Below are 21,857 nucleotides of genomic sequence, written 5' to 3' on the forward strand. Positions count from 1 at the left end.
TTTATAAGTTTGATTTTTCATTCACATGTAATACATTTATCTCTCCCTCAGCTGCTTTTTTTGTTATTTTGTCAGCAAAAGCATTCCCTCGGGACAACTTATCTATTCCTGTAGTGTGCGCCGCACATTTACAGATTGCTAGTTGTTTTGGTAGGTGCACAGCTTGTAGTAGTTCTTTTAATAATTCCGCATGTGTTACTGGTTTTCCTGTTGATGTTATCATACCCCTGTTCTGTCAATACTGTGAACGGATGCAAACGCGTATTGACTATCGGTGTAAATCGTCACTTCTTTGTCTTTCATTAATTTACAAGCAGTGGTTCGTGCTATCAACTCTGCAGCCTGTGCTGAGTAATGTGAGGGGAGTCTTTCAGCTTTTAGCACTATTTTGTCGTTTACTACTGCGTACCCGGTTTGAGTTTTTCCATGTTAATTTTTTCTTGAGGAGCCATCTATAAAAAGTATTTCACCTTTATCTAATGGCAGATCTTTTAAATCATTCCTACACTTTGCTGTTTGTTCTGCTAATTTCTGACAACCATGCTTTGTACCATCGTCTGGGACAGGTAACAGTGTTGCAGGATTTAAGACCGTGCATCTTTCAATAGTCAGATGGCGTTGCGATAAAAGGGTGGACATACATGAAAGATGTCTAGCAGGTGATAAGAATGTCATATTTGTCTGCAATAACAGTGCTGATACCGCATGTGGTACTTTTAATGTTAATGGGTGAAACAGAACTATAGGAGCACTAACTTCTACTGCCATAGAAGCAGCAACTACAGCTCTCACACAGTGAGGTAACACGCACGCCACACTATCAAGTCACTATCACACTTCGACACATAAAGTGTATTGCTAAACCAAAGTGTATTATATTTATAGATCAAAAGTCAGAACTTGTAGGTTATAATGCCCACCTGTCAAGTTTATATGTAGCCTATAGTAGATTTCAGCAACATTGCAGTTCAAAGTGCTTTACGTCATGAAAACTTAAAAACGTCATAAATACATCATTGATATACAGGGGCTGGACATCAGTGTTTGTTTTTTTTCATTGCCGATCACCTTTACTAACTGTACTGCTTGATGACCTTATGGCGCCATCTGGCGGCCACTTCATAAATATTCACCTGCAGTTGAACTGACAAAGAGGGAGGGAAATCTCTCTGTATTGTTGATTCGTGCAAACAGTGATTATATAGATCATCATGACGTGAATCTTATCTGTAGCGAGTTTACCAGGAGAGTCACATGGTAACACGGGAAGATAAATATGTGCATGAAGTATCCCGGAAGTTTGCTCATTTGGATCCTGTTCGACATGTGCTGCTTTCAGGGACAATCAGAATTATCCCAACAAAATAATGAGTATGATTTAGGTTTGTCATTGAAACAACAGCGGTTTATAACCAATTCAGTGACTATATCTAGAAGAAATATCATTACTTTTGATATAAGTGTCACACATTTTTGCAATTTAGCTGAGGCATTTCCTATCCGTTTTACATTCGCTGTATGATTTATATTATTTATTATTCATTATTTTCATTTTTAATTATGTTTTTATTTCGACTACTATTTATAGTTAAAATATTTGCAGTTTAGATTTCTTTTGAGGACATGGCTGATCGATTTGTATGATAGTTTTTACTTCAATTAAAATCTTTAATTATGTATGTTTTTTATTTAATACAAAGAAGGATTCTCTCTGATTATGTCCCTTTACTGGCTAAAAATCTTTTTGTTTTTTGTCTTTTTGAAAATATTATTATGTTTTCATTGTTATTATTTATCATGTTATCAGTAAGATTAAAATTCAAAATTTTATCCTAAATATTTTTGTATTTGCAAAGTTATAATATTTAGCTTGACAAAGGTAAGTTAGCCTTTGTTCCAGTATAATTTCTCGTCTTCCTTTTTACAATTTTACACGGACTTATTATTATTACTAACAAAGTCTAAAAACTGGACACGTTTCTGGAGATGAAATTATCCGAGTTTTCATGAACGCACCAGCCGCGTTGCGCTCTGAATTCAGATGAGGAGAAATTATCAGCAGAATCCGCAGGTAGGAGGACGCGGCTGTTGGAAATTGGAAAAAAAAAAATGGGAAACGCTGACGCTAAGCTTCACTTTAGGAAAGCGGTGATCCAGCTTACGACCAAAACTCAGGTCTGTTTCTGTTTTCTTCGCACTCTTGAACGTGGAAGGATAACATGGAATTCCGAACCATATTTGTTTGCGATGATAAAAGTTGGTGTGCCAGATGGTAGCGTCAGGTGCAGCTCGGATGATCATAAACGGAGTGAAATAACCCCCTTAGAAACTGCACTTTGTATGTTTTAAACAAGGACAAGAAGTTGAGACGAGGTGCAATTATGATTTTATTATTTGCGCTGTTTTTCGGAAGAAAACCCATTATTCTGCCAGTTTTGCACCAATTGTTTGTTTAATGCTGTTTTGACATATGAAAATGTTTTTGCCTGGATACTGGACTAGCTAAGGTCTACAGAAATTGTACCTTGACCATTTCATATTTTATGGTAGAATGTCGACCTGAGAAAAATAAAAATCAACGTTTTGGTCATTACTGCATGGGGATATCATTTGAGATTATCCTAATTGCTATTATCTGTTAATTTTTACTTATCTGGTTTTTAGACATTTCCAAAGCATTTCACCTAGAAATTAACCCAGTCATACATATATATATATATATATATATATATATATATATATATATATATATATATATAAAGTATAGCTGTTTATTCTATTTGCAATTGGTGTGTTTCAACCTGATCCTCTTACTCTTCAATAACAAAAATATGGATCTCTCTTAAATTAAATAATTAAAGTACTAGTTAAAACATGCTTGGTCATGAATTCTAAGAATTTTTTTTTTTTATTGCTGCAATACAAGCAGGACTTTTTGAAGGTTTTGTCAGAAACAACTGTCATAGATGAGTGAAAATTACTTCAATCTAACTGGGTTTATAAGAGTGTTTTTATTTAGTGGTACCAGTTTTGTAAATAAGGTGTCTGCAGGATTGCTGCTGCGTAGCTGGTGAAAACTTGGCTACACAGAGAGAGATTTTACAATGTTTTCTCAATTCCAGCCCGTTGAAGCCACAGACAATGTGTTCTGGGATCAATTCTGGGCCGAGTGCTCCATTGCCGTCCAGGATGTTTTTGCTCTGGTGCCTGCAGCAGAAATCCGAGCTGTCAGAGAGGAGTCTCCATCCAACCTAGCAACCCTGTGCTACAAGGTAACCTGTCCTCAGAACGAGTGTCTTATTTAGATCATGTTTAGTAATGTTAGATTTGAGTGAATTTCTGTTTCTTGAACATTTAATGGAATTAGTTTCTTTCTTCAAAATGGGAAAGACAAGTGGTCCTTTCACTGTTAATCTTCAGAAGTCAAAAATTACTTCCTGAAAATACTTAATACCTAATTTAAAACAAACAAGGTTTAATGAGAACAAAAATTCATATTCTCAACATACAAAGTGAAAAACTTACAGGAGGTAGAAAAATCTCTACTTGCTGCTGGAGCACTGCTGCAAAAACTGACAACCTTGTGGTTATCACATCTTGATGATAATTCATTTTAAGGCTTTCTTAACATTTAAATCAGGGGACGCCAGTAACTATGGAAGATGAGAAATTCATTCTATCGGACAAGCACTCGAATTTAGGAGTCTGCCCCGCTAAAATGGAAATACTGTATTTCTAATTACAAAGCATGTTGTGCCTTATGCTATTTAACAGAGCAACAGTATCAAAAGGATTAAAACCAATAGCTTAGTTGGTTCGTTGTGAATATGATGCCCCTTTTGCATGATCACATCTGCAGACACTTCAGCCAACTCTCCCTTGTTAATCATCCAACCTCTAATCAGATCTTCCCACTGAAATATTTGACCCCTGGCTGAGGCTGAAGGAAGAAGTCTACATCTACACACTGTTTACTCCATATAAATCTGCAATAAAATGAAAATCTTCTCTGCCTTCTCAGAGACTCGGACTGAAAATAACGCATTGAGTTTTGTAATAAATTAAATTAGTCACTAAAACACAGACAGTTGTTTTTTATGTTAGTTCCTACAGCAAGGACTCCCGTGTTTTACTTGACCGCTTGTTTTGTTCATCCTGGATACAGTCAGAAACAAAGGAATGCAGGTGTTTGTTATTCCCACACTTGGAGTACAAAAGGTCAGCCTAAAAGAGCAACAAAAAAAAGATGGCAGGAAGAGAAGCCACTCATTAATCAACAAAACAAGTGATGAATGAAATTAGAAAAATACAGATAATGATCTAATTTTTGCATTTTATTTTTTCTTCAAACCTTAGCTTGTTTTGAAGTAGCCATTACTATTTAACATATATTAGGTCAAAACTGCATTCATGTTCTTTATTTAAAAAAAAATAAATAAAGTTGTTTCGATTTTTCTGTTTCTGTCAGTAATCTTAATGTTTGCCCATCTTTTTAATAAAATGTCTTAGTTTAACTCTTCCAGTAGAGGACTTTATAGTTTAATTTACATGTTTGACATGGTTTGTTCCCAGGCTGTGGAGAGGCTGGTTCAGTGTGCGGACTCTGGCTGCCCCTCAGAGAAGGAGCGTCAGATCGTACTGAACTGCACCCGCCTTCTCACCCGGATCCTGCCGTACATTTTTGAGGATGCTGACTGGAGGGGCTTCTTTTGGTCCACCATTCCTGGCACAAAAAAATCCGGGGTACGACACGTAGCCTGAGAGAGCTGACACTCTGACAGTTTTACCTTTCTTTGGACTCTTTAAAGGTTTAGTAGTTATACTCAAGTTGAATGAAGAGCTAATTAACATTTTCTGAATATTTTAGCTTTAATAATCTTAAATACATCTTTTATTGAAATTGCAGAGATATTTTCAAGTTATGTAGGTGTATATAGTTAATTCCTAGTATGTAATATGTGGACGCTTCTGCAGGAGAAATCCTTTCTGTCTGCAGACAGGAGTGTTCAACCTATTAGCTATCTTTCCATCGCACAGTTTGTAGCCCTTTGATTGCTTCGGCCACAATAATCTGCTCTGGCTAGAAAAGTTGCTGCTCTTTGATTTTCAGAGCAGATCCTGCAGTGTAAGATTAAACCATTGCTGATGTGGATGCAAAGGTCTTCATCCAAAGCTCTGGACTCTCTCTTCTTCTCCTCTCAGCCCACCTGCTGCTGAGTCTCTGGTTACGTGGTCGACTGGGGACCATGGTGCAAACACTGCCCATATTGTATCTCTCACCGTCTACCCACCAGTGGTTGAGTTAAGGAGGGATTGAATGTCTGTTAATGAAAGTATGGGACTGAGGAGAAAGAGGACTGCTGCAGGTGGAAAAGGCTCTTTGTAATGAATTCTGTAATAAAAAAAAGTCTGTATCTTCAATAAACAAATCCAATTAAATCTTAAATTAAATGTTTGCCTGGTGAGTGTGAAACTATATTTAGGGATGGAGATTTGTAAATACAAGGAATAAAAGATGAGTCAGAATAAAATATTCTTTCATTGGTCAGTAAACCACATAGAATAATTATTTTGTGTTACAAATATTCCTTATTATTCTTTTTTCTAATTAGTTGTCATTGGATTGACTTCTAGGATTTGCTTGTTGCTGTACTCGATGATAAGGCTTACTGATATTAGCAATAAAAACCAAAATGCATTCATCTATATTTTATGTGTTTAAATGTGATAGCAATGAGCTCACTTATAGTTTGTACATTGCTGTGTGCTTGTCATCAGCAAAAAAACAAGCAGGAGTGCATCACTGCAGCTGTCACTAACATTTATGGCAGACATATTGGATTTCAAAAGGATTCTGAGGATTCTCAGCAACCCTGAGGATTCTCAGTGCGTAGTACATGGCAACTGAGAGTTCAGAGGATGTTGCAAGCTTTTTTTGTCTGATAGAACTGAGTTCTCTTCACTCTGCAAACACAACTGCACCAAAGAGTGATTTTGTCTTGAGTATGGCACTTTCACTGATCAGAAAAATTTATGTTTTTTTAGTTTCCCACCAGTCAGAGGGGAAAAAAAGCTGAAAATCATTCATTCACCAGCACATTTCTTGGTTTATGTCTTTGTAAAACCTGTGAGATTTGCTTTCAAATGATGCATTCATATTGCAGAGTTTGGAAGAAGATGTTGACGAGAACGAAGCTCGGCCGCTGGCTGAATCCTTGCTGCTCACCATTGCTGACCTGCTCTTCTGTCCAGATTTTACAATCCAGAGTCACAAGAAGAACAACCCGGTGAGTGAGTTGAAAGAAGAACATTTATACCTGGTCATTACAGATTAATGCATAAATTAACAGTCTTTTAAATCCTTGGTAATATTAAATATATTACAGTGCTGTGTCCAACTCCAAAATGATCCAAAATGGTGTGATGGACAGATTTCACATTTAACTTGCACACACAGAAATAAAATAATCTCAGACATGTTGTCCTGAACTCTTTGGTAATTAATTAAAGGACATCATTCCTAAAAAAGGTAGGAAACCAAAGGTAGCCAGCATTTCTTCTAATGAAAGGTTTCAGGTCTTGTTTTCTTAACCTGATAGTGGTACAAGTTTGTGCCGTTATCTCCTTCATGCAACCCTCTCAGGCGGTTTGCTGGAGTTAATGAGTGACTCCATGGTGCAGGGGGAGGCAGGAGTGGCTATATTTGAGCTGGGTAGACACATCTTAACTGAGCTCTGCAAACATTTTAGAGACTGGGGAGGTGATCTGTGCTGCCATCAGAGGAAGTGCTCAGTGTTTATTCCCACCAGGCTATGTGGCCAGTCAAGCATGAAGAATAGCTGGAAAGAAGCTGGGGGGGGGAACAAATAAAGTTTTCACTTTTCTGTCAGTGTTTGTTCACCTGGAGGTCAGACTTTTTTTTTTTCTGGACAAAAAAATAGTACTTCAATTGGATTTGTTGTCTTATTTGCCTTCCAGTGTTCAAACACTCCTCTAATTTCTTGAAAAGTGGTTTTGGTCAAAATTTCTCAAGAATTCAAGCCAAATGTTTAATTGTTTGGCTTGAATTCTTGAAAAATCTGACATGCAATTGGAAGTAAGCTGATCTGCAATTGGAGTAGGACATATTTTGTTTATGGATTCAACATAGAAGAAAGGGGGAAATAAATAACACCCATGTAAAAAAAATCTTCTGTTTGAGTTGGTGAAGGGTTGAGTTCATATTTTACCTGAAAATAAATGAGAATTTAACTCTAACAAGTTAAATTGTTAGAGTATATTACTTCCAATATACCCTAAAGGGTATATTGGCTTAAATGTTGCTATTCTGAACATATCAATGAATTGTATCATCTAAATTGATAGATGATGCATCTCCCAGGTTATGTGTCAGGTTGTGGCTTTTTTTTATTTTGGTATTAATTAACTTATTCTTAATGTAGTATTTCCTTTTTATTTTATATTTTTGTTTTTATACTAAGATTTTTTTAGGCCCATTGTCTCTCTTTTGTAGTCCACTTTTGTATCCATTGCTCTGTGCTGATATTTGTCCAATTTTGGCATGTTGGATGTGGGAGTTGGTATTATAGCATTTTTATTAATTGAAAGTCTGAGAATTAGTTTTTTTTTTTAATCATAATAAAATTTTGAGGGTCACTGGTAGTAATTAGAAATTAAATATTAAATTTATTTTCCTCACATTTTTCATATGTGTTGAAATATTCCACTTTACATTTCCTTGTGTACAGCAGTTAAAAATTCACACTATTCTATTAGTTCTATAGTTAACAGAACTTAGAACTATATTCATAGTTAATAGATCCATATCCAATAGAGCCCATCCATATTGTGATGGAGTAGGATTTAATAAATACCTGCTCCATCCCACGTTATATAAAATAGTATAATGTTTTCTTCTAAATGTTGTTGGTTTGAATTTGCTTTCTATGACCTATTAAAAAACATGTTTGAATTAACTAATTCATAATGTTTAGATATATTCATTTAACTTAGAACATTTTCAGATTTTCCTTTCCAAATCTGCTGCTTTGACAAGTATTATCGGAGCTTTATTACTAGCAGCTTTATTTACATTTAAGCCAATTAAAGTATTAAAATTTGCTTTGAATCCAGTATTATTTGTTTTTTAAGTTTCACTTATTGGACGGCGTGTTTTGGTTATGCCACTGGAGATGTTTAATACAGCATGCGGCTGTGTTCCCTTTTGTCAGAAACACCTCATCACTTCTATTCTTAAAGCTGCAGTTATCTGTGCTGAGGTGTCAAAGCCAGATAATGTCAGCAGAGTACTCGGCTAATTCTGCTTGCTGATTAACATGGGCTAAATTTCTGAATGCAAAACCGTTTTAGACCTTCTTTATTTTTTGCCTTTAACAATAAGGAATATTTCATGTTGTGCTCTGTTCTGGTTTGCACCACAGTTTAACATTATGACTGAGTATGACAGAAAGATGATACTACAATTATTTATCATAACAGCACATTTTCCAAACAATATGTTTCAAATCCCAATGACAGATTTTCTTTTCTCAGTCTTTTCTGACATCACAAGTAACACTCTACCTTTGTTAGAGAATCATCTTCCACATATTAATTCAGTATATTTCTCAAACTATAATTTTTTTAATCTCTTGTTTTGCTTTAGGATGCCTCAGAGGAAATGCAATCCATAGATAGCTGTGAGTACATCTGGGAGGCTGGGGTGGGCTTTGCGGAGTCGCCTCCCCTCAATTACATCCATGACCTGAACAGGTGAGACTCCAAATTGGATTTTATCTGTTTAGCTGCCTTACTAAAAAGGTGATGGACATATTTTACTTTAGCCAGGGCGGGGTAATAAGGCACTAAAACTTTGCTTTGTGATAATTGGGGTAAGATGAAGCCACAGTCAATATAAACTAATAAGTAAGGTGAGTGCAATTTGTAAGAAATTAGTTTTGAGAATATTAACGGTCCTTTACCTTTACACTGATTGCTTTCATATAAATCTGCTACATGGATTTATTGAGTTTAGTATTGTGTTATTTGTGATTTTTTTTTTGACTGCTGTTGTTTTGATGGTAGATTCATTGTGTGTTTGCAGGACAGAGCTGCTGAAGCTGCTTCTTACTTGCTTCTCTGAAGCCATGTATCTTTCTCCTTCGTCTGACAGCCAAGTTCTTAACCCCTGGGTCTCCTTCTTCTGTTCTGCAGAAAACAGGTTGGCATGGCTCAAAAAAGCCACATTCAGATAGTCTGTCTAAATCTGTGGTTTTTGAGCATTTACCGTTTATTTTATTTGACTGCAGTCCAGAAGAAGACTGATTGCTTTTGTTATTTTGTCCTAGTGGATTATTTTTTGCAGGCGCAGTGAAAACAGTAAGCATTTCAAAGTGTAAAAATGGAAAGAACTTGTAATTCCACTTGGAAAATGTCCTTCAGTTCCTTTTTTCTTAGCTCTTCTTGCATGAACTGCATATTTGAGATATCCCCAAATTGGCACAATAATGTTAAAGTCCAGAGGCTGAGATTTCTACTCCAGGACTTTCACCGTTTTTCTCCTATATCCAAAAACAACTTATCTTGGTCTTGTATTATTTACAGTTTCCATCTCTAAACCTCTCCAGTTTATTATGTTTATAAAAAACAGGATTATCTCTGTTGCACTGCTTCAGACATGCCTTGCCGCTCTTCACATCCCTGTTGAACGTGGTCTGTTCCTACGACCCAGTGGGATACGGTATCCCGTACAACCATCTGCTGTTCTCAGACTACCGAGAGCAACTAGTGGAGCATGCACTACAGGTCCTGATTGTCACCCTGGAGCATGAGACTGGGTCGGCTGTGTGTGCTGCCCTCCAGGAGCTGCACTCCTCCTCATCCAATCCATCTGAGGAATTAGAGGTATCATGGATAAATGTTATTGTTGCCATTTTGCTGGAAAAAGTTACACTCTATACAGCAAACAATGTGAAACAAAAATGTTAAAGGTCCACTAAAGAAGTAACAACACAGCTTAAAAAAAAAAGGTTATGACTGAACTAATTTAATTTTACTTCCTAATTATCCCTATTTCTGCAAGTTCATGGTCAGTCTCTCCAAACCTTTAACATAAGTCAAACAGAAAATCATTTAAATATATACATAGGTTGAAATGAAGAATTACATTTTTTTTAAATATACTTTTGTGTTAATATACAGCCAGCTGGACCAGACAACCTCTTTGTGAATTACCTCTCGAGGATCCACAGGGAGGAGGTACCAAACTGTAAACCTTCAATTTCATCTACAAATACAAAATTTCTGATTGGAAGTTTTAGCACATTCTCTGTATTGGTTCAACAGGATTTGAGTTTCGTCCTCCGAGGTTTTGCTCAGTTGCTCAACAACCCTCTGATCCAGACGTACCTTCCACGATCCACCAAGAAGATCCATTTCCACCAGGAGCTGCTTATTCTGTTCTGGAAGTTCTGCGATTTTAACAAAGTGCGAGGCTTCTTGCATTTTTAAAATTCTGTTCTTTTCACTTTTCATAGTATAACTCATTATGTCCTAGTGTAACCTAACAGAGCACTTGTCTTTAACCCACTAACATGATTGTTTCTGCATGTGGCAGAAATTCCTGTTCTTCGTCCTAAAGAGCAGTGACGTCTTGGAGATGCTGGTTCCCATCCTGTTCTACCTGAACGATGCCAGAGCAGATCAGTGTGAGACATTTTCTGTGACATCTGAGCAAAAACACCAACAAAAATATACATTTCCGTACATAGGCAAGGGTAAACTGCACAAACTTCTAAAAGCTTTTCATGTTTGTGTGCCTGTGCAGCTCGGGTCGGCCTCATGCACATTGGCGTGTTCATTCTGCTGCTGCTGAGCGGAGAGAGAAACTTTGGTGTTCGACTGAATAAACCGTACACGCTCCGGGTCCCCATGGATATTCCTGTTTTTACAGGAACCCATGCTGACCTGCTCATAGTGGTGAGAGACCTACTTCACTTGACTAAGAGATTATCAATCTGCTAAACCTTAACAAGCTATCTATGCTTTACAAATATTTCACATTAAAACAGAAAATATAAGAAAATCCTTAAAAGGTTGGTTTTCTTTTCAAATCTGAAAAGCTTACTGAAACTCCACACAAACTGGCAGATTCTGCAAATTATAATTTTATAATTTTTTATTTTTATTTTTCAGCTTTAGATTATAATATGCTCTCAGTAGTGCCAAGAGTCATATTTATGTCCCTTTTTGTTTAGATTTTTCACAAAGTAATTACCTGTGGACACCAGCGTCTCCATCCTCTGTTTGATTGCCTGCTCACCATAATCGTAAACAGTAAGTATGCCTGTAGACAATGCTGCCCCATAGTGGAGAGTTGATGTAAGCACACTTTCTACCTCTGTAGTCTCACCCTATCTAAAGAGCCTGTCAATGGTGGCTGCCAACAAATTGCTCCACCTGCTGGAGGCCTTCTCCATGCCCTGGTACCTCCTATCTGCACCTCAGAACCACAACCTGGTCTTCTTCCTGCTGGAGGTCTTCAACAATATCATCCAGTATCAGTTTGATGGTTAGAACAACAATGGGATCTTGTGAATGGAGCTGCATTTGGGGCACCCTTTTGATGTCTGAAATCTTCCCCATAGGTAACTTCAACCTAGTATATGCCATCATTCGCAAGAGGAGCGTTTTCCACCAGCTAGCCAACCTCCCCACGGATGAGGCATCCATTCAGAAAACTTTGCAGAAGAAGAAGAAGTCTGGGATCTCCCGCCTAAACTCCACAGATGGCGAGTCCATGGAGGGCTCCAGACCTGCTGCACCTGCTGAGCCTGGGACACTCAAAGCCACCTTAGAGGCCACTCCAGGTGGGGAAGAAACTGCCAAGAATAAATATATAATAAGTTAAGAAGTTCTAAAATACTCTTTTTTTGCAACTTTGACAAATGAGTAGGTGAAATAAAATGATTAAAAAAAAAACTAAGAAAAGCTCCAGTGACAGAAATTTATTTACAGACAAGAAAACACCAAAGTAATTTATTATGGAAAGCTTAAAACTGCTACGCTGGGACCTGTAATCTGAAAAGAACTAAATTTTAAACCAACCATAAAAGTGTAAATTAAAATGTGACCAAGCCAACTTGAGTCTGAAAAAATTGTGAAAGAATGGACAAATTTTAAAGTAATATGACCAGAAAAAGGTAAGTTAGAGCACTAGAAGCAACAAATTAAAGTGAACATTGGAAGATTAGTAAGACATGGGTTTTTTGTGTCTGTCTGAAAAGTGTGGCTTGCATTTGTATTTAGAATCTTCAGTGTTACTTAGAAACTGCAATCACATCTTCAAGGCTATTGTGGATGTCTTCTACAAACTTCGCATATCTACTGAAATGTTTGTACCCTCTTCTTTGCAAAATTATTCAAAATACTAGTCAGATTTGATGGAGAAATTCCATTTTCAAGTCAGGCCACACATTTCCTGTCAGGCATCCTTTTTTTTTCTCTCAGCAGGAAGTAACGGCTCATGTTGTTTCAGGAATTGATAAGATTACAGAGAAATCTCAGGTAAGCGAAGATGGAACAATGATTGCCTTGCCTCGATCAAGCTCTTCGGCAACACCACCTGACCGTGGTGCCATCAATGGAGCCAGCGACACGGAGTCCAACTCAGAAAGGGACCACGAGGTACAGCAGATACATCGCTTCTCCCACTCTGTTTATTTTTCTGGTTTCTCAGTTTCATCCTGTCATCAGGTCTTCACAAGGTCACAGACGTCAAGAAGTCGAATGTCTAGCGTCTCATCTACTACCACCTGGACCGCTAATTCAGACTGGGTGAGAGAGGGATTTTTTTAAATGTATTTTTTCTGCTGCTTGTTGGTTTTTGTCATGAGATTTTATGCTTTATTTACCTGTTTCTGTTAGATGTTGTCATGGAAATCTAGACTTCCTCTGCAAACCATCATGCGGCTTCTGCAAGTCTTGGTCCCTCAAGTGGAGAAGATCTGCATCGACAAGTAGGAGAAAAGTTTTAATTAGAAGCCAGATGGATTTAATAGTTTAGCTGATTTACAAGAGATTGCTGTAAGTTACAAATAAGCAAAAACGTTAATATTTTGGGAATTGGATTCTTCAATCTGAGATGTTCCGATTGTTTAGAGCTGGATCAAATGAGGAGATTTTGTTTTATCTTCAGGGGGTTAACAGATGAGTCAGAGATCTTGAGGTTCCTGCAGCACGGCACGCTGGTGGGCCTCCTCCCAATCCCTCACCCTATCCTGATCAGGAAATACCAGGCCAACACTGGCACTGCCATGTGGTTCCGGACCTACATGTGGGGAGTCATCTACCTTCGGTAAACATACCGGATGTAGATTCACAGTGGATTTCAGTTTGGCTGCTGAAACAGTTTTATTCACTCTTCCTTCTATTCTTTGAAGGAATATGGATCCTCCAATCTGGTACGATACGGACATAAGGCTTTTTGAGATTCAGAGGATTTAGAGGAGCTGCTGGAGTTGACCTCAATAACAAGCTTCTGCCAGATGATCTTTGACCAACTTCCTCAAAAAAATAAAGATACTCTAAACATGCCCTGAAAGTTCTTCATTGTGCAATAAATCCAACATGAAAATCATTGGTTGAATATAATGTTCTTAACTCATCAAAAGTACTTCAAAATATTTTCCCCGTACACACCTAAAAGTGTTATTCACTCAAATACTTGATTTCAGAGCCAATTGGAATGCACTACAGAAGATTTAGTACACACAGTAAAACACAGCTGTAGCAAAGATTTATGCTGCAGCTAGATAAAGTCTAACTCAAATTGTCAAAAATATGTATGTTTTTGTATTTTATTTCTTAAAAATAAAAAAAACGGTAGATAATTGTAGTAATACAAGCAATCTGCAGCTTTAAAAAGAAATCAAATATAAATAAGTGCATATGAAAGAATGGATAAAATGCATATCAATTTCTGAATCGATTTGCTGCAGTCAGTCAAACTAAAATGGAAAATAATTTCTGTACCTACTGCATGTGTAACTGTGGGGATTCAGTCAAATATACTATAAATTAGTTCAGAGTGAAAAAATTGGGTTTGGAATTTGATTCGAGTAGGACATCTGTGCTACTCGTATGTTTGTAGAAACATGACGGAGTGAGCGCTCTTAGCAAACAATATCTGACCTACTTTTCTCCAGTAACCTTGGCAACAAGAATTTGGGCAGTTGGGGAGGCAGTAACCGTTTATACGCTTTGTGCGTACTTTGGAAAACTTTCGTCTTTGTAAGTATTTATGTGTTTGTATAGCGCTTGTAGTTTTCTTTGACTGACAAAATGTAGAGCAGTGAGCATATTTGAGTGTGGATTTAAGAGGAGTGACGCATTTTTGTCTTTTATGTCTTCGGTTACCAAAAATTTTTTGAATGTAGCAAGGTGAGTGCATTAGCTAATGCATTTTTTTTCTCTCCAGCTTATAAAAAAAGGTTTTTGTGGATACTTTTTACTAGTCGGTAACGTGTAGCTAATGACTTGTTGTGTGGACAGTGACCCCCTGATGACCCCAACAAGGCGATCTCTGACACTCAAGGGACATAAAGTAAAATATTTGAGAACATACTGAATATGACTGCTTGCGACTGTATCAGATTTTCAACCATTTTTTAAAGAATCTCACTGACCTAAAATAAAATTTAGTGTTATTTGACCTTTGTACACCTCAATGACACTTAAAAGTTGTGGGGGTTGTAACTAAAAAACATCTATGTGAAAACAATGACATTAAAGAAGGTGCTTAAACTTAACTTCTCGGGATTCGAAATTGTCTTCAAAACTGAAGGACGCTCCAGGTTTGACTTATACGTGAAGCGGGGCGCGTCTTTACGTGGAGACAACTCCGCCCATTCCTGACTCACAGCAGGACGACGTATCTCAGCAACCAGCTGCCCGGCATTGGGCTCCGCAGGCCGCAGGATCAACAGAGTCCCGGACAGAACCAAGAAGTCGCCTCTTCAAAGGGACTAAAGGTTATGGACTGGAGCTGAAACTCAGCCAAGGCCGCCATGAATGACCGGTACCACCGGGCGGCCCGGGACGGCTACCTGGACATTCTGAAGGAAGCCACACGGAAGGAGCTGAACGCCCCGGACGAAGATGGGATGACGCCGACCTTATGGGCCGCTTACCACGGCAATCTGGAGGCTCTGCGGCTCATCGTTGGCAGAGGGTGAGTCCGTAACAAAAGTGTGTTTTTTATTTATTTAACCAAATCAAAGTCTAGTTTAAAATCGAATTATTATTATTATTGGAAAAAAAACAAAATTGATAAATACAATATTTAGAATAAATGCTTCTTCCTTCCTCAGCAGTTTAATAGTGTAGGGACATATAGAAGGTTTTACAGCCCCAAGGAAGAAAGATAGTAAAGTCAGGTTTAACAACTGAATGCACACTGTGACAGCTTCAAGTTCAGCAGTTATGATCAATTTTAGAACAGGCCAGCCTGAGCTGCAGGCTGGCACTAAATCATATCCAGAAGCCATCAGTAATAATTTCACTCAACTAGATTAAAAATGATCTAAGGATGAAAATCCATTGTGTTTGGCTGCATGTCTATGTTGAGATGCAGGAAAGTTTTTAGGATCAACATTTGCTGAGATTTTCAAGCTACAATCACAGCAGGATGCTGATCAAAGTGGCTCCTTGTAATCTGTTGAAGCAGAATGAAACAATCTGGGTGCCCTTTACCCTATAACTGCAGGTTTATAGGGCATGCAGTGATGCCAAGGACAGCTGACTCTTGGAAAGGTCACAGAGATTGATTGATAGAAACAGACCAGAAGAAAGACACACACAAATTGTTGCAATGAATGTGTCAATAACATAGGAATTTGTATAGTTGCTTTTTTTACTACAGTGGCCAACATTTCAGTCTTGCAAAGAATCTTTATTTTTTATATAACAGTTAGAATGTCTGTTCACCCATGTCTCCAAATTTTCCTTTATTTATTTTTGCCCAATAGAATCTACTTTAAGCCAAGAAACAGCATATTTACAAAGAATGTAGGCACATATGTATTAAAAGAGAAACAATTTGAATTTATTGATGGAAAAACTATAACACTGCTAAATGTGTAGGGCCCTGGAAATATATTTATGTGCCTTTAACATTTCCACTTTTGTTGCTTTGCAATTAAATCTCAGTGTTTACTTTATGCTATTGGGATTTTATATTATAGACCAGAGTACCCAGAGAGAACCCACACATTCACAGGGAGAACATGCAAACTCCATGCAGAAAGATCCCGGGCTGGGAAACTGTCTTGCTACAAAGCAAGGGTGCTACCAACTGCACCACTGTGTAGCCCTTCAGCCGCATCTCTATTTTAATTTACTTTTACATAATAACAGGTGCACACTCAAAGTCATAGAAATCAAAGGGGAAGTGTCATATTGTTTATGTCTTCAAGCTGATAGCTCATGATGATTGTATACATGTTTTAAATCAAAATATTTATCGATCACCGCAGTGATGAATAATTTGATCATTTGGAATACCAGAAAGGTGACTTAAAGCACCATAATTAGCAATATTAATTGTTAATGAGCCCCAGTGTTTTTGATGACTGGACCCCTGAGCTACATTTAGCGTAGCTACCATTATCTTTAAGAAAGGGGACATTTCAGGATGCTTTTAAGGTAGTTTTATCTAGCTTAGTGTCTAGAATTAAAGAGAAAATACCCCTTAAAAAAGCAGATGGTAATAAGGCCTGCTCCGTTTTAATAGTTCTAAATATTAATAATGAAAAAGCAGTACAATAATTCAGATTATTCAACTTATGTAATGTCCTCCCTGATGTTTCCCTCAGGATTGACACATGAAACAAAGCATATTTATGCTGGTCATGGGCACATGATTTCCAAGTGACATGCAGAATGTTTCAGGAATTCCTGAAACAATTCCTCTTCCTGCTGCTCGAACCAAAGTGGGTTAATGTAGTGTATTGATGAATTAATAGTTATTCCAGCTCGTGCAATTAGTCTATGGTGGGTGAAAGTCCAACACTGGTTAAAGTTTTGATGTTCACAATCTGTGAACATCAAAATACATTTTGTATTGGTACATAAAAATTAAGCAACATATTTTCTTACCTGAGAAACTATTTGCCAACAAACAACACAGATTCCACCACAGTCATTGTCATGGCAGAATATTAGCCAAATATCTTTTTCTGCATTGGAGGATCTTTGAGGAAATCTGGAAAGCTCGCCCAGTTCTCTTGTATTGTGAATAAACAGCTACATTTATTCTAGTTAGCAAAGTGTTTTTTTTTCTCAAAAAAACAATCTTCCTCTGTTTACAATTATAGATGGTCACACTCCATGGTAACATACATTATATTCTCACTCTGTATTTGGCAATAGTGTTTAGGTTTTAGAGGTTAAATCATTTTAATTACATTAAATTGAATAATAACAAGCAAACACCTAACTATTCTGTGAATTTCATATCTCATACATTTCTTGGGATTAAAAGAAAAAATGAGTGCCAAAAACAACTTGAGTTGAATTTAATGATTTTAAATGAATTACAAATAAAGTCTCACAGTCAGAGCTTCCTCAGAACAATTGCTCTTGACAGCAGCCACATATTTTCATGTTTCAAGTATATAGATTTGTTTTTTGTTGTTTATCTCTGCTTTCTCACCTCTAAACTGGAGCTACATGTGATCAGATTACTGTCTAAGCTACATACTGTAGGTGTGATTCCTGTTGCATGTTACTAAAGTGATACATTTCCCACCTCTGCAACTGGATCTGCATTACAGCTTTTAAACCAACACCTGAATGAAGAACTTTAGTAAGGTCCATCAGGGTCACAGGCTGAAAATAAAGTCAGAGGTGATGCTGATGAGGCCGATGGCCCTGTAGTGGTGACTGCGTGTTTGTGTGTGAAAAAAAGCCTTTGGGTGTGTGGGATGAATAATGCAACATCACCTCTGTCATGTTTAACCTGCAGAGCTTCAATTATTGATCATGGACTGGACGTGTAAGAGGAGGGAAAAAAAGAAAGAAAGTTTGTCGCTGCTGCAGCTGAATGCTCCTGTTTATGTTCTTGATAATGATACAGTAACACCTGGGGGAATAAACTGCATATAGGGCTTCTACTTATAACTTAATATCAGGAGGAAGGAGGAAAAGAATGGATTTTATGAAAATCAGGTTACCCAACTACCTGTAACTATTTTGAAATTAGAATTAGAAAGACGATTAAGGCTGATTCTATTCTATTCTAATCTAACTTTAAAATGAGTTAATTAGCCAGTTTTGATCCTCTTAATGATAATTTGTAGATATCTAATTAATTTGAAGAAAAAAATCTTCCCCTACCTGACTAAATTAACTCATACTCACAATTAAAGTAGATTCTTCCTTTTCTACAAGAAATCTCCCAGTGTCTACAGACGAAAAGAAAACCTTTAAGATTAGCATTAGGATCAGTTCAATGCATTTATTTAGACATCTCCTCTCCTGTTTCTTAGAGGTGATCCAGACAAATGTGACATCTGGGGGAACACGCCACTCCATCTGGCAGCTGCCAACGGCCACCTCAGTTCGCTCTCCTTCCTGGTGGCTTTCGGTGCCAACCTTTGGTGTCTGGACAATGACTATCACACACCTCTGGACATGGCAGCCGCCAAGAGCCACATGGAGTGTGTTCGATATTTGGACTCCACTGCCTCCAAGCAGATCACCCTCAACCCAAAGCTGGTCAGTAAGCTGAAGGACCGAGCATTTCGGGCTGCAGAGCGTCGCATCAAAGACTGTGAGAAGCTCCAAATGAGGCACCGGGAGCGCATGGAGAAGAAGTTCATGAAGGAGTCAGTGGCTCTGGACAACCTGGATGCTATTAGCTTCTCCAGCTACACCAGCAGCAGCACACTAAGCCGCAAGTTCAACACAGTCACCTCCAACATGCCATATTCACAGGTGGTTATGAGTCAGATGCGAACAAGTATAATACTATATGTGTTCTATATGCTAATAATGGTTTTTCTGAGAAAAATTGAAATTACAACCATTTTTTCAAACTATGTGCTATGTGACACTGATGTTGAAAACTTGATGAAGACTTAGCCCACAAACCCAAGGTTTTGTTTAAACATAGAAACTGGTTGTTTTTGACTGGTTAGTTTCATCTTTAACTTTTCACTTTAAACTCTCCTGGTAAGGTTAGTTGTTGATTAAGTAGTTAAGGAAGTGCTAGGTTTTGAGCCAGAGGGGTAAAAGCTTACCAAAAAGTGACGGAAGGCAGACTCCGGATGATTGTCAAACATTGATCCTTGATCAAAAGCAGCAGTGTAAGTTTTGCTCTGGACATTGAACAGAGGAATAGATACTTATCCTTGTAGAGTTTATGAGAAAATTATTGTAGTATGGTTGTCCAGGTTGTGTTTTGTGGATTTAGGGAAGTACTTGGTGTGGTGTTCAACAGTAATATAGTATGAAGATGGTAAAATGAAATGAGGCCTTGCATGTAGTGATCTATGCCCTACTCTGCTCTGCTCCAGTGTAGACTCAGTCTTATAGACACAGAAGCAAGCTTATAGCAGAATGGTTACTCCTCTGCATCAAAGGTGTTTAGATGTGTGGTCAGAATTTCAACTGGATACCTTGTATCGGAGGTTTTCTGAGCACATCTCAGAGCAGGCTAAAAACTCACTGGGAAGATTTTTTTTTAGAAAGAATGTGAGGAATCCTATCCTTAGATAAGCAGAAGACATAAAATGGACAGATGATATCTTGTGATGGCAGAATGAATCAGAAGATAGATAACTGGAGCATGAACAAAAGCTTCTGCCATCTAATGGCCAGACATACTTTCTGTGTTCTTCCATTGTCAGATTGAGGTGTAAAAGTAAACATCAGAAGTTATGAAGTGGAATCGTTGAGGTCTTTGTCAACAGTGCTTTCTATTGGTAGACTTTTTATTGAAGTCTTTCAAAACGGAATTTATTTTGAAAAATGTGCCTATGTTTGTGTTTAAGACCTTAAATTTTGTTTTAAGAAAGCTGGTTTTATTTCCAGGCCACACTGCATTCAACAGCCAAGGGCAAGGCCAAGATTCAGAAGAAACTGGAAAAGAAGAAGCAGGTAGATGGATCGTTCAAAATCTACGAAGATGGGAGAAAGAGTATTCGCTCGCTCACTGGCTTGCAGCTTGGTAGCGACGTCATGTTCCTCAAACAAGGCACCTACGCCAACCCCAAAGAGCGGGCCCGTCTCAACATCCGGGACATGTTCCCCCGGGAAAATGATGATGATGTTGACACAGTTTCTCGTGCCATGAGTGATCCAGGCCTCTATGAAGCTGCCTATTCAGAAATCAGTGCAGACTCTGGGCGGGACTCCCTTTTCACACGGCCTGGGCTTGGCACCATGGTGTTTAGAAGGAACTATATGACAGGTGGCATGTTCGGGATTGGAGGACGAGATGAAGGAAGTGTTGTAGGAAGTGAACCTGTTGGTCGAGCACCTAATGTCCGTCTCCGTGGACGCCTGCCTCAGCGCTCTCCTAGCTTTGATGAAGACAGTATTGGCAGTGCGTTTAGCCTACAGGAGACGAACCTGCAAGAATTACCTTGGGAAGAGATTGACATCGGGTTGGATGAGGATATGGAGCCAGAGAATAACCCTCTGGAAACTTTTCTAGCCTCTCAGGGCCTGAGTGAATTCATGCCGATCCTCAGTCGGGAGAAGATTGACTTGGAAGCCCTGTTGCTATGTTCAGATCAGGACCTCAGTAGCATTCATATCCCATTAGGCCCTAGAAAAAAGATGCTAGATGCCTGCAAGAGGCGTCTCGATGTTCTTGAAGAACCAGAAGCAATTGAGGACTCTGCGCTTTGAGACTTTATCTGTTTTAAAGCGGGAGTATCACATTACGTCTTCATTCCCAGCAAATATATTCATGACATACTTTGGCTCATATTGCATATTATCATGAGGCAAAACAGAGCATGTATTGGCTTTGATCATTTTCATCACTAATCATCAGGAAATAGTATGTTTTGGTTCCAATTCAAAATCATCAAAGGTAAAGCATGTCAACAAATGCAATTATGGCCCTTTATCGGTTCAGTCACTGGTGTGGGTTTGTTCATCTCCAAAGAATCATTGCCACCATCTTGTGGCTACCATTTGTAACTCCACTCAATTTCATGCTGTAGGTTCTCCTACCAAAGAATTGTCAAGAACATAGTTTATTTGTATTTTGTGACATGATATTATGTATATTTACATAAATGTAAATCTGTCTCCATATTATGAGTCTAGACACACACAAATATTAACAAACTAAACAAAACTAATTACAAACTTTACAATAAGATACAGGTTTTGATTTTAACATTTTTCCACAAACAGGTAGGTTTCTATTGATTCACCGCCAATAAATTCTGCTTTATTGTTACTGTAGATCTCTTGCTCCATTGAAGAAAAATCAAAATTCAAATATTGTACTTTAAAACAAAATATTATTGTTTGGCACGTGTACATTATTGACCATATTGTATGTTTGTGATCGAAACTAATCTAAGACTGCTGCAGACATGGTGGTAACAGTAAGACGATGTGGTGTCAGGACTAAGTTACGTAAGTTTGCATAAGATAAAGCTACAGTTTCAGGTTGCTGCATGTCGCATCACCTTTCAGCCCTTTCAGAGGACATGACCCTGCATGTATGATCATTTTTATTTTTATTTTGTAATAACTGCCTGAAAATGTTCACACAAACATTATATCTTTTATTAAAATAAAATAAAAGAGTTGAGTGTGAGCTTGGTTTACTTATA

General features: G+C 37.9%; 2 protein-coding genes across 2 annotated transcripts; both read left to right on the top strand.

The window, feature by feature from the left end:
- Window positions 1–2,083: 2,083 nt before the first annotated feature.
- On the top strand, window positions 2,084–13,610 carry hid1b (HID1 domain containing b). Its single transcript, XM_055042922.1, has 19 exons — window positions 2,084–2,175; window positions 3,123–3,272; window positions 4,573–4,743; window positions 6,165–6,287; window positions 8,666–8,772; window positions 9,104–9,220; window positions 9,675–9,903; window positions 10,201–10,257; window positions 10,345–10,485; window positions 10,616–10,706; window positions 10,826–10,977; window positions 11,256–11,334; window positions 11,405–11,569; window positions 11,646–11,867; window positions 12,536–12,684; window positions 12,754–12,834; window positions 12,925–13,016; window positions 13,196–13,354; window positions 13,440–13,610. Exons 1-19 carry the CDS (start codon window positions 2,110–2,112, stop codon window positions 13,501–13,503), a joined length of 2,415 nt encoding a protein of 804 aa, XP_054898897.1. The 5' UTR covers window positions 2,084–2,109; the 3' UTR covers window positions 13,504–13,610.
- A 606-nt stretch (window positions 13,611–14,216) lies between these two features.
- On the top strand, window positions 14,217–21,839 carry LOC129368109 (pre-mRNA splicing regulator USH1G-like). Its single transcript, XM_055042958.1, has 4 exons — window positions 14,217–14,289; window positions 14,843–15,229; window positions 18,546–18,993; window positions 20,092–21,839. Exons 2-4 carry the CDS (start codon window positions 15,066–15,068, stop codon window positions 20,911–20,913), a joined length of 1,434 nt encoding a protein of 477 aa, XP_054898933.1. The 5' UTR covers window positions 14,217–14,289; window positions 14,843–15,065; the 3' UTR covers window positions 20,914–21,839.
- The last annotated feature ends 18 nt before the right edge of the window (window positions 21,840–21,857 follow it).

Source organism: Poeciliopsis prolifica, unplaced genomic scaffold, assembly GCF_027474105.1.
Source record: "Poeciliopsis prolifica strain line A6 unplaced genomic scaffold, Auburn_PproV2 SCAFFOLD018, whole genome shotgun sequence".
NCBI classification, from domain to species: domain Eukaryota; kingdom Metazoa; phylum Chordata; class Actinopteri; order Cyprinodontiformes; family Poeciliidae; genus Poeciliopsis; species Poeciliopsis prolifica.

Coding starts and splice junctions, on each gene's coding strand:
- hid1b (XM_055042922.1), top strand. CDS start 2,110: ATGGGAAACGCTGACGCTAAGCTTCACTTTAGGAAAGCGGTGATCCAG. Junction 9,221..9,674: donor TTCTGTTCTGCAGAAAACAG/GTTGGCATGGCT, acceptor GCACTGCTTCAG/ACATGCCTTGCCGCTCTTCA. Junction 10,978..11,255: donor ATGCTGACCTGCTCATAGTG/GTGAGAGACCTA, acceptor CTTTTTGTTTAG/ATTTTTCACAAAGTAATTAC.
- LOC129368109 (XM_055042958.1), top strand. CDS start 15,066: ATGAATGACCGGTACCACCGGGCGGCCCGGGACGGCTACCTGGACATT. Junction 15,230..18,545: donor CGGCTCATCGTTGGCAGAGG/GTGAGTCCGTAA, acceptor CCTGTTTCTTAG/AGGTGATCCAGACAAATGTG. Junction 18,994..20,091: donor CCAACATGCCATATTCACAG/GTGGTTATGAGT, acceptor TTTTATTTCCAG/GCCACACTGCATTCAACAGC.